The 13,264-nt window shown below is 31.4% G+C and overlaps 1 protein-coding gene across 1 annotated transcript; it reads left to right on the forward strand.

Moving 5' to 3' along the window:
- The first annotated feature begins 10,406 nt into the window (after nucleotides 1-10,406).
- Nucleotides 10,407-12,650, forward strand: LOC105801866 (50S ribosomal protein L11, chloroplastic). Its single transcript, XM_012633202.2, has 4 exons — nucleotides 10,407-10,713; nucleotides 10,803-10,975; nucleotides 11,080-11,143; nucleotides 12,259-12,650. Exons 1-4 carry the CDS (start codon nucleotides 10,479-10,481, stop codon nucleotides 12,468-12,470), a joined length of 684 nt encoding a protein of 227 aa, XP_012488656.1. The 5' UTR covers nucleotides 10,407-10,478; the 3' UTR covers nucleotides 12,471-12,650.
- Nucleotides 12,651-13,264: the final 614 nt, after the last annotated feature.

Genomic DNA, 13,264 nt, shown 5'->3' on the forward strand with positions numbered 1-13,264 from the left:
AAAATAATAAGACATTCTTATTTCAAAGAAATAAAACACCACACCCAGTGAGTTAGGGCACAATGTTTTTAAATCTTCAAAATACCGAATATTGCCTTTTGTTTACGAAAATTCTTATTTCGAGAAGTCAAAATATCGGACCGATAAGTTAGGACCCAACATTTTAAATCCCGAGAATAAGCTTTATTTGAAATTTGAGAATTTATTGCAAAAGCGAATACTCGCTTTCTAAATTCATCGAAAAATAATCGCAATCCAAGAAGTTAGGACATGATCTTCTTGAGAATCACGAATGCCAAATATTTTGAAAATTTATAAAATATGATGATTTTAATGCTTTGATGAAATCAAAATATATAAAAAAACATGATAAAATGTTAATGCATATATAAAACACATATGTATACATGCAAATCGAAGGAATAAAATATATCCAATAAAACAAACAAAAAAACATGTATTAAAAATAAAACAAAAGTAAAAAAAATGCATATGTATATATTTACAGAGAGAAGAAAAAGGTATACGTATAAAATAATAAAATATATAAATAAAATAATAAAATGATTCAAAAGTATGAAAAAAATGTATATATATATTTATAAAATGCGTATCCTGAATCACAAAATATAGGAAACACATGTGTATTTAAAATGTGTATATATACATTTAAATATATATTTAAAAATGGAAAAAAACAAACAAATAAAAACCTCCTGTATGTATATATATTGTAAAAAAAATGAAACTAAAATGTGTAAATATATATACGTATTAAAATGTTTGCATGTACAAAATGTTTGCATGCATTTTATAAGCGTTAATATATATATATATATATATATATATATATATATATATATATATATAAAATGCATATAAATAATATAACAAATGATGCAATAATAGTGATAAAAAATAAATGAAATTAAAATCGACAGAGGATCGATTTGCAACACGCGAAGTTACAGGAGGGGCCAAAATAGAAATAATCCGCCCCTCTAAAACACTGCGCCGTAATAGGGACTTATTTGAAACAAAAATAAAACCCGTGGCCAAAATCAAAAGAAATAAAAAGTTGATTTAAACATGCTTCTAAAAATCAAGGGACCAAACGCACAAATGTACCATTTAGGCCCATGACGCGCGGATCCTCCCCGGGTCGGGTCACCACGCGGATATAGCCCTATACGGCGCCGTTTTGGGGCCACAGAAACAGGCCCTAAACGACGCCGTTTTGCAATCGTTACAAAACCCAAAATTTCCCAAAAAACAACTCATTTTCCCTTTTTTTTTGCACCAAACAGCAGAGAAATCCTCTGCTAGGGTTTTCATACCCAAACCCCCACTTAATGCTGCCGTTCATGCCCCCAAGCCTCATTCAAACTCCGATTGTGACGGAGCGATGAAGGTTCAACGGCGCCGATATGGGGTAAAACTTTTGCCTCTTTGTTTCTTTTCTTTCTTAAACAACCAGTAAATATTTAACCAAAAGAAAACAATCGTAAAAAAATGGAAAATAAAATAGCGTACACAAGCAAAGTGGTAAATCACCTTACATTTTTATTCTAATCTCCTCCATTTTCTTTTCTTTACAATTGGTTTATATAACCGAAAATAAAATAATAAAATACAAAATAATAAAATATTTTCGTTATTCCTATTATTTTGTTGTTGTTTGTTTCGTTTGTTCTTTGCAGCATGGCTAAAGGCGTCTTGGAGCGACGTTTATGAGGTGCGCGAGGAGTGCGACTCGAGTCTTGGAGGTGCCAAAAGGGCGTGATTCTGGCGCCAGATTCTTGCCACTGCTTAGGGTTTTCTACTCTTTGAGAATTTTGGGCTAGGTTTAGTGGGCTGGGCATGTTTGGGTCTATTTATTTTCTTGGGCCCGGGCATATTTGGGCTTGTACAGGGTACATAAGATGATAGACTAAAGCATGAAGCAAACGATCATTGCAAGGTTGCTTGCTCGATCCATTGGGTACAAGGCTCTGGTCAACAGGATAAAAATCATGTGGGAGTTAGTGGGTGACTTTTGTTGACCTTGATAATGTTTATTTTTTAGTTAAGTTTGCATGTTTGGAGGATTATGAATGGGTGTTGCCAAGAAGGCCATGGATGATATATGGCCACTACTTGGTTGTTCAACCATGGAGCCGTGATTTCATCATCAAGGAAACTTTGTCATCGAAGATTGTGGCATGGATTCGGTTTTTAGGGTTGCTCTATCAGTGTGATACGAAATAACTAACGAGGGTTATCACAACAGTTGTGGGTAGTCATAAAGGTCTATTACAATAATACAATTAGAAATAGGGGCTGATTTGCTCGGGTAGCGGTGGTTGTTGGTTTGAAAAAGCCATTAATACCCTATGTTAGCATTGATGGTTTGCTACAACAAATTGAGTGTGAAAGGCTACCAACGATTTGTTATGGTTGTGGGTGTCTTGCCCATGCTTAGGGAAGATGTTCCATTGCCAAAACAAGTGAGCAAACCGTGGTTCATAATGGTCAAAAGCAAAAGGAGTCGAGTGTAAAAGATGGTATAGTAACGTGCAATTGGTGCACAAGCCTGTTGGATCCGCTGCCTTAAGTGTAGTATATTCATTTGCATGCTTGTATTTTTTGAACATATTAGTTTAATAAAATTATTGATTAATTGCATTAATACAGTTTGTATGCTGTCCTCAATGGTTTTTACACACAAAACAAAATGAAAGAAAATATTAGTTCACTGGGTATCTAATATTAACTAATACAAATGAGTATTACGTGGTTGGATCGTAATACAAAAATACAACTTGTATTAGTAGATGAACCTAAATATGTCATTAGTCTAATAAAAAAAGAGCAAACTGATTGAAAGACAAAAATGACGTCTATCAAGTCCAATTGGGGAGATGCTTTGTCTTGAAGATCAGGACAGATGATTCCTAAAAGATAGAGACATAGATGTAACAAATTGGACTAACAGTACATCGGACAAGACCCAAGTAGAATAGATCCTAAATCCTTTTATGAATTTATTCACTTGTGATCTTCATAGTGTGTCACACCTTAATCTTGAATGGGTGATGGACTATGTATACGTGACTCTTATACTTTGATACAAGTAAAAGCCTGAGTTGAAATAGATTGGGAATCGAAAGCTGATGTATTGGGTATACAGTTTTTGTAGTATGTAGCATCATTCACAATAGTAAAATTTATAGCCTAAGGAATGGGTAAATGATATTCTCTCATCGACATTACATAATAAATGAAAAGTAAACATGGTCACGTGTCATTTGTCTTTGTGATGAATGACTTAATTTTATAGTAATTGACTTTTCACGAAGTAAAATATAATAGTTATCGTGAGATAAAATAGGAACATATTGAGAAAACAGATTTATCCCAATAAGAATAAGGATATCCTACGATGGCAACACACCTATGACAAGGTCATTGCACAAGCACCGATCGAGTAGAGAATAAAGATAAAGAGATTCGTATGTCGGATTGTAATTCTAATTTTTTTTAAAATTGTGTATTTAAACGAGAGATAAGTACACAATTTTTTATAAAATATTCCGTGTGTTTAAAAAATTATATTTTATATAATAAAATTACCAAATAATAAATTAATCATAAGAAATCCGAAAGTTGCATTCTTATTGGGAGACAAGACCTTGGTCTGAAAATAACAAATATTGTATTTAGATTTATTTGAAAAATGAAATTACAAATTAATATAATAATAAAATTAAATTTCATTTTCTAAAATTCATAATATAGTTTTGACTTAAGTATTTTAATAAGACTGTCTATCTTTTGAGTGACAAGTCAGCGTTCCTTATGCAAAACTTGTTCACACTTTAAGCAAACAATCTCGAAAATAATAATTAAATAAAGATCTCCAAAAACACTAACTTAGATTAGGTATTTGTGTCAATTCCAATTTCAAACGTTCAAAACCATGTAATATATATGGTTAATGTTGCAATTTTCCAAAATTTAGAATTTAATCTATTTATTTTTATTTTTAGAAATTATTCTTTCTGTTTTTATATTTTAAAATTCAATTGACCCTTAATATTGTTAAATCCTTAAATTTTAACAAATTTAATAATACTAACAATTAGCCCTGGATTTAAAATAAAAATTTAAGAAATAACTTCTAAAATTTTGAAGATTCTTTTAACATATTTATATATATATATATATATATATATACCGACCACCACGCATCTACCTAATTAGCATAATAGCATTGCTTGGCAAATGCCAATTCACCAAATGCATTTGCATGTGATTTATGCTTTTATGTTAGGTGTTGGTTTGGCCTAGAACGTGGGAATCTTCTCTTTGATTTTACCATTCATTATCCTATTATATTATTACTCGAATATGTATAAAATATAAATGTAAAAAAGAAAATTGATAAGAAAATATGAGAAATAGATTATTTTTATTACTAGCGATGTTAAAAGTAGTAGATGATAGATTCTTTTCGAGCAACAATTAGTGTTTGATTTATTGAGTAGGTTATATCCGATTAACAAATCCAATTTAATTGATAGAATCCAATGTTACGCAAATAGAGAATCATGCTCCATGGCATCTATGAGAACCATGGGTAAGCTGCCGGTCACAAGCGATAATCACTTTGAGGTAATCTACGGCATTGTAAGATCGGCTCAACAATGTTTGCTCACTCAATCCTCTTATTTTCATCTGTTTTTATTAACATTGATTTCTACCCTTTGTTTAGGCTTTAAATATTATACAACATTTAGACCTGGTTTGCATTGTTAAAAGTATCGTAGAAACTTTTGTATCGGGAATCATGTTGCATTTTGTTCATTTATTTTAAAAATAAATAAATTAATCTTTTTACGTTGGATCAAATAATAAACTAATCATTCTGTTAAAAATTTTATTATTTTTTATTGTTAAAATTCAATCTTTTTTTCGATCAGTCATGTCAATTTTTATTTCCTTAAACAAATATAATGTTAACCCACTTTACTTATGGGACTTTTGATGACACTATTCCTTTTGTAACATAATGTGACGTTGGGTATGAACAGCCGCAAAGCCTCAATTTAGAGGTTTGACCCACCAACGTTATTTTTATTTCCCCCACAAATAATTTTTTGTTTTCTTTTTTAGACTTTGTGGAACTACAATTTTAGCTTTAGGACGGAGAAAAAGGTTGTCCGAGCGTGACTACATAAAATTGGAAACGTGAAAATAATGGTATTATTAAAAGATGATGGCCCATTAGGTTTAAAATTTCAATGGGAGAAGTTAGTTGAATTTTTAGGGAAGATGGTATGTGTCGCTATTTCTTCAAATTCAAAATAATATAATGCTAAACTTAATATTGAATGGTTATTATATTATCATTTAGTTTTAACTTTCTTTTATTATTTTTGGTTTTGTTTTTAATAGTACTAATTTCACGAGCAATAGAGCACACGTGGGTTGCTACATTTTGTTATATTAATGTCGTTAAAATTTTAACAATTCAATCAATTTTTATTAAAAAAATAATTTTACTGAATTTTAAATTTGGAGGATCAAAATGATAAAAGAATAAATATTAACAATGAAATTTTGGTTTTAGTGGTGGAGTCAGAGAGGCTGGCAGGGACCCCGACCCTCTTAAAATAGAAAATTTTTCATTTAGGCCATTTATAATTTATAAAATTTTAAATTTGTAATGGTAAAATTGCACTTTGGTTCCCAACAATGATAAAATTTGATTCAATCCTTTAAAATTATAAAGATATAGGCTATTAAAATGATGAAATTACATTTTAATATCATAAAAATATACAATTTAATTTTACCCCTAAAATTTTTTCTCTAACATCAGCATTGTTTGGTCTAATGTGTAATATTATATTTAAATAAATTATGTCTAGATTTTAGTTGGAGTAATTTTATTGCAAACAATATCTTTTAAAGAAAATCAAATTTTCTTTTCAAAATTTTCTACAAATATATTTATAAATATTTTATATTTATTTAAAATTTAATTATAATATGTCATATTATTATTGATTACATCAAATATTATTATTTCACATATAAAACGTTATTTAAGAAAAATCATTTGAATCTAACAACATCGGCCACAAAAATCACACTTCACTTTCACGTGTGCAAGACACGAGCTGCACGTTTAATGGGTTTTTCAAACTTAATACCCGTGCACTTTACAAATCAATATTTAGGACATGGCTTTTTTCCAGCCCAAGTTTTTTTAAATAAATATATAAGAATAATTATTGAGTGTAATTATAATTAGAACCGTCATTATAATTGTAATGGGTCAAATTTGCCCAGCCTTCGTGAAGAAAAACAGTCCAAATACAACAGTTTTTTGGGCCCAAAATCCAAACCAAAACACAACAACGAATGGCCCAAAATTAACCCCCAGGCCCAAGAACAATTTCAGAAACTCTAAAGTTCTAGGGTAAACTTTAGCCGCCGCAACCATGCGCTCGAATCTCCGTGGATCTTCACCTGCGCATTAAGGAAAAACAAAAATGGAAAGTGAATCAAAAGATTTGTAAATTAAATAAAGAAACAGATTTGTTTCTTCTTTAGATTGATTACATACGGCTATAAAATAGCCATTGTAATGCTGTAAAACAATGGGGGAATTCGCAATCAATAAAAAATCCATATTCCACAGTCGAAAACTGCAAACACCAAGAGCAATACAATCAATTCAAAGGTTGATATTTACTATTTTTATATTTTTTATTTACTTTTATACGAATAAGAAGACAAATAAAAGGAAAGAAATAACTTGGATATGCATTTGAGGACTTCGGAGTGACCAGATCCGAGATTTTTTTTCTTTTACGGTCACCGCATACGACGGTGCCGGCGCTGGAGATCGGCGGCCGGCGCGGTGGCCGATGACCGGACCGGAGGCCGGATATCGGGGGAGGGGAGAGCTTTTCAGAGCTTTTTTTTTTTGTTTAAAAAAAACGGTTTTAAAATGATTTTTGAAGGATAATTTGGCTTAAATAGCCTTTTCAAAACGACGATGTTTTGAACCTGGGTTGACCCGAATCCGACCCGACCAGGCCTAGGATCCGCGCGTTTTTAAGTGGAGGGGTAAATTGCGCTTTTAGCCCATCCGCCTTTTAATGTTTTTACAATTAAGTTTTTTTATTTTTCTTAATTTACCCTTTAATTTATTACTGTTTTCAATTTCGTCCAAATGTGAACGGCGTCGTTTTGAGAAGAAGGGAAAATTGCCCTTCCAGCCCCTCTATGTAATTCGCGCGTTCAATTTCGTCCCCAGACTTCAATTATTTACAGATTGGCCTCAGAATTTTTTACTTACAGTTCAAATGGGTCCCTTTTTCTTTATTTTTTATTAATTATTATTATTATTATTATTTATATATTTTTCGTATTTATTTATTTTTAAATATATGTATATCTTTTATTTTTGTACCTATATACATACGCATATTTATTTATTTTTAAATAATGTTTTTATTTATATGTAATGAAATATTTTATAATTTATATGTATTTTGTATATATATGTATACATATTAATATTTTTAACCAATTTTTTTTCTTTTTGGTATTTATATGTATATATGAATATATTTATTTTAAAAAATGCAAACGTATGTATTTTTTTCATATACTTTATAATCCATTTTTCCTTTTATTTTCATAAACGCATCATGTATTATATATGTATAAGTTTCATAGTCCAAAATTCATATGTAAATTATGTGTATGTCTTTAAATTTCAATGTATATATTATGTGCCCTTTATTCTTTATATTTTGTTTTTTTCATTTGATTATTAATTCATGTTTTCGTTCATATGTTAAAAAGAATGTTTTTATTTGTTTGATATGTTGCATGAGATTATTTTTATTATGTATATTACTTTCGTTTATTGATTTATTTATATTATTGTTATGCCATTGTAATATTTATTATTGTATTGTATATTTAATGTAGCATCACATCATTTTTTTACTCGATTTCAAATTTTTCAAAATTGAGATAATGCTTGTATTTAGGATTTCCAAGGAAATTGAGCCCTAACGTATTGGGTTCCGATTTTTTTGTTAAATCTAACAATCGAGCATTTCTCTTTCATCAAAAAGTAAGAACTCATTATTGGGAATTCAACACGTTGTGTCCTAACATATTGGATGTGACGCATTGATTTCTCGAAATGAAGATTTAAAAAATATATATATAATAAAGGAAATATTCCGAGTTTGGGATTTTGGAGGAATTGTACCCAAACGTATTGGGCCGCAATTTCTTAAATCTTGAATAAATAGATATTCTTTTAAATTTTTATTATACGAGTATTTTGACTTAATTCATTTTTGAGGAAATTAGAATGTCGTGCCCTAACGCATTGGGTGTGGCATTTTCTTTCTCTGAAATGATAAGGGTTTTAATACGTAACGTTTTTATAAGTTTTTGCTAAGGATTATATATTTTAAGTTTTTTAAGTTTTTAAATTATATTTTTTTAAGATTGGTGGCGACTCTCAATTTTTTCAATTTTTATCGAAATTTTTTTTATTAAAAAAAATAGTTTCGACAATAATATAGAATCAGATTATAATCGAAATATACTTAAATAATTATAATCAAAATCAATTACAATACATGATCAGAACTATAAGCAAAACATATTTGAAATCGTATGAAAATAAATCTATAAAGGTCACACAAATGATGTAGAGTAATAAATCTGTTGATGATAGAAATCAACAAAGGAGGAAGTACAGTTCACCTTTGTGGGGGCGGAAAGCCGTGTTATCATGATGGATGAATGGTAAAGAATGAAGAGTGAATTTTCAAGAAAAATGCGTAGTTAGAGAAGCGAGAAGACTTATGCGCATGAGGTTTCTCATTGTAGAGACGATGATGTGACAATATAGGGCAGTTTTGTAATTATGGATTTGAGGTTCCATGTGCTCTTGACGAGGGTGGTTTGCGTCGAAGATACGCTCAAAGATGACAACCAATCAAAAATTTACTTAGCATAAAGTTCATTCAATAATGATATATATAACAAAATCTAAAAATAACTTATGCATAATAAAATTCAAACTTTACAATTAAACAAAAGGAGGGTATCTTTACCAAATTTAGGCAATATTTTGGAGGTGTAAAGTTTGCATTAAATTTTCTACTGAAAATAAAAATTCATCACCATGTTAGTACAGTATTATTTATTTTTGTACTAAAAATCAATATACTATTCATTGAAAATTTCACTAAATTAATGTAACAAATTAATCTAACATCAACAACAAAAATATATATATATATATATATATATAAATAAGATATAAAAAGTGTATATTACTATAGATATGTAAGTAACAATTTTTAATATATATTTTAAATATTTATATCTTGATATAAATTATTAATTTATTATATTTTAATTACTCTTTCATTGTAAGTTTATATTTTTAATCATATATTTTTCATATTAATATGTGTTATTGTTGGCATAAAGGGTTTATATAAAATTAATTGATTAGATATACTTGATTTTCAAATAATATGTAAAAGGCAAAAGTTAATAATATCTCAAATGTGGATTTTAATATATACTTAATCTAAAAATCTAATACCCCTAGTCCAACTCAATCGCTAGATCCGAGCTCCAATATGTTACATTCGTAGTCAGAGAAACTACAATCAATTCAAGGTAAAATAATCATTCGCGCATGTAATTCAATGCCAAACACATTCATTTATGGATAAACAATCAAAATCGAGTATTAATCGAGCTTACAAAAGTTTTTTTATAAATCCAAACTCGAAATATGACCAATTTACAAAATTTTAAAAATTCAGGATCGACGTTGTGACATAACATGCCAGATGATGTCACGACGTCAAGCCACCTGACGTTGCGATGTCACATACTGTCGGCCGACGTTGTGACGAGAAAAAATGATCATTGGGATGAAAACCCTATTTTTAGTAAACATGAACCATTTGATGTCTGTTCCAAAATTCGAATTAAACCATCCAACATAATCACTTAAAAACATACCCAAACACAACATTTCATATCAAAATAAATCATTTAATCATTTCCAATAAACTAATTCAATATAAGTTGAACGTATTACAAAACTATCCATTCTATACATTTCATTGAATACCGTTCAAACAAACCAACCAAACCATTCAAATGTGAATATTTTATCTAAGCCAACTCATATAAAATCATGTCATTTTATTTTCATTTCAAGCACTTAAGATGCAAAAAGAATAGGGAAATGAGCCCAAAAAGAGAATTGTTTGCAGAGTGAAACCCAGCTCCAATTGAAAAATGGAAGCCCAATCGAAAATTAGGATGAAAATTTTGAAGATAGAAATTCTGGGTTTTATCCAAAAAGATTTAGTAGCTCTTCTTGTTCATTTTCTGAAACTTTTGCTCTCTTTCATTTAGCCTCATCAATGGCATCTTCTTTATCCACTTTCCATCACCTCAGCTCTTCATTTTCACCCCGAACTATCGACAATGCCAAACTTTCATCTTCTTTTTGTCCTTCACCCACCACCTTATCTTCAAACCCCAACATTTCTATCCAATTCCTCAACAGAAAACAACCCCCATTCGTCTCTTCAACTCCAAGGTTCTTAACTGTTATCGCCATGGCTCCTCCTAAACCGGGTGGCAAAGCCAAGAAAGGTTTTTAGATTTGTTCGTGTCTTTCCTTATTATTCGATACCCAATTTTGAATTTCCTTAAATTTATTGTAATTTTGTGTGTTTTTGCAGTGGTTGGGCTGATAAAATTAGCTCTGGAGGCAGGCAAGGCGACACCGGCGCCGCCTGTCGGACCGGCGCTTGGGGCAAAGGGTGTAAACATAATGGCCTTTTGTAAGGATTACAATGCTAGAACTGCTGATAAAGCTGGTTATGTTATCCCTGTCGAAATTACTGTCTACGATGTGGGTTTTCTTTATTTATTTATAATCATTTCTTCAGTTTTTGAACCTTTTTTTTGCTAAAATCAATAATGGTGATGATTTCCTTTTGTTTAATTACTTTCCAGGACCGAAGCTTTACTTTCATTTTGAAGACACCCCCTGCTTCTGTTTTGTTACTGAAGGCAGCAGGTATATTTCTTTGTTATGTCACTCATCAATGAACATTCAAAGTTGTTAGCATCTTTCTTTAAACATGGTGCGATTTTATGTTTGGTGTAAGGGATAATTCAGTGTTTTCTTCCATATGTTACTGCTTGTATTTATGTTTGTTGAGGGGAGGTCGCTCTCTGGGCCGGTCTTGGACCCTCAACGGAGGAATTGTTTCTGAGGTGTCTATACTTGGTATTAGCCCCAGGTTTTGTCTCCCTACTCCGAGGAGAGCCCACTGGGGTTCATGGAATTGCGCCTAGTCCACCAAGGAAATGTTTAGCATTTGGTCTTGGTGGGGTTCGCTTGGGCTCTCCCCGGAGTAGGGAGACAAAATCCGGGGCTAAAACTGAGCATAGACAACTCGGAAGTAATATCTCCGTTGAGGGTCCGAGACCGGACCATAGAGCGACCTCCCCTCAACAATGTTCTTGTTCAAGGTAAACAAAAATGGCTTCTATGTTTATGACATGCAATTGAAATCTCTAGCTTCAGACAAAATGGTTTCTTTTAAGTACCTGTGTTGGATACTTATGTTCGATATATTGGGACATGAGTAGGGAGATATGCTCCCTCCAAGGACTCTCGAAACACATGAAGAAACTTAGAGAAAATTGAACTTACCTACCTATGTTAGGCATATACCTGTATACAACATTCCCACTTGAGTCCGAGTAAGATGGTTGTTTATGTGAAGCTAGATTTATTTGCATGTTGGTATAAAGATTTTCACAGTGTGATTGATGCTTCGATATCACCAATCTTTTCTCTTTACGTAAACCTTGTTCCCTTTGTCATTGTATATGGATTAACCAATGTCGGTCTAATGGATACATCTTCTACGGGCCATTAATTAATGACGAATTTACTAGTTATTAGTCATACGAACATGGTAGGTTGTGGTTGATCTTCTTAGGCATGCAGCATTTGATCAAGATGATTGAAAGTTTTAACCATCTTGTCCCGGAATAGTCACCGTAGTAGCAGATTCCTTGCATGAGTAACTTGCGCATAAGAGAACAATTTTTGGCTATCATTTCTTACTTTCTTCGAATTATAATGCAAATTGGTTATTATTACATTTTATGATGTTTTAGGAGTGGAGAAAGGTGCCAAGGACCCGAAACAAGAGAAAGTGGGGAAGATCACGATCGATCAATTACGTGCAATTGCTACTGAAAAGCTACCTGATCTGAATTGTACAACCATTGAATCGGCTATGAGAATTATAGCCGGGACAGCTGCTAATATGGGAATTGACATCGATCCACCGGTTCTCGAACCGAAAAAGAAAGAATTGGTTCTGTAGTTGCTTACTTTTTGTCATTTGTATCAATATTTGCTAGTACTATGTTTGCCCCATATTGCCATTTTACAATATAAGTGTAAGTTCATTAGAAAATCCTCTAGATTTTGATACATGTTTGTATTGTATTTTAATTATTTTTTCGTATAGTCTCTTGATCGATTACTATGCTTTGTCGGTAAATCTCTTCTCTTTCTTCGAGCTCGATGTTGCAGACGAGTGAGTTAGGATTCCATCTAGAGGTTTGGTTTGAAACTGTTTGATGTTCTAAGCTTAGCCATTGCCGGCCGTCGTCAATGGGTTAATTGTATCCTTATTTTAACTTGATCTTGAACCTAAAAATGTTTTAATTTTAATTAGGCATTAAAGTACCTTTATTATATCAACTAAGTTCATTTTGAATTGCTCGGATATTAGATAAGGAATTTGTGTGTACAAATCATAGAGCAACATTGGTGTTTATAATTTGATTCGTGTAAATTTAAACATGCTCCATGTTTAATTGCAGTGTATTTGAGGTTTTAACATGCTCCACAATTTTCAAATTTGAATCAAATTGGTTGGTGGATTGAGAATCAGTTGGTTTGAAATAAGGGTTTAGTGGTTGGATTGGTCGAACTAGTTGAATCAGTTTTCTCTATTTTTAATAATTTATTTCTTGAGGTTCTCTCTTGTTTTCTTCTCTTAGGAGTATCATTTTCGTATTTATAAGGCACAGTTCCTCAATGTCACGTATAATGGGACCGTGAGGTGCCATGCGCAAGACACGTTCACCCCATCAGGCTGGATACGTACCT

Source organism: Gossypium raimondii, chromosome 11, assembly GCF_025698545.1.
Source record: "Gossypium raimondii isolate GPD5lz chromosome 11, ASM2569854v1, whole genome shotgun sequence".
In the NCBI taxonomy this organism is placed as follows: domain Eukaryota; kingdom Viridiplantae; phylum Streptophyta; class Magnoliopsida; order Malvales; family Malvaceae; genus Gossypium; species Gossypium raimondii.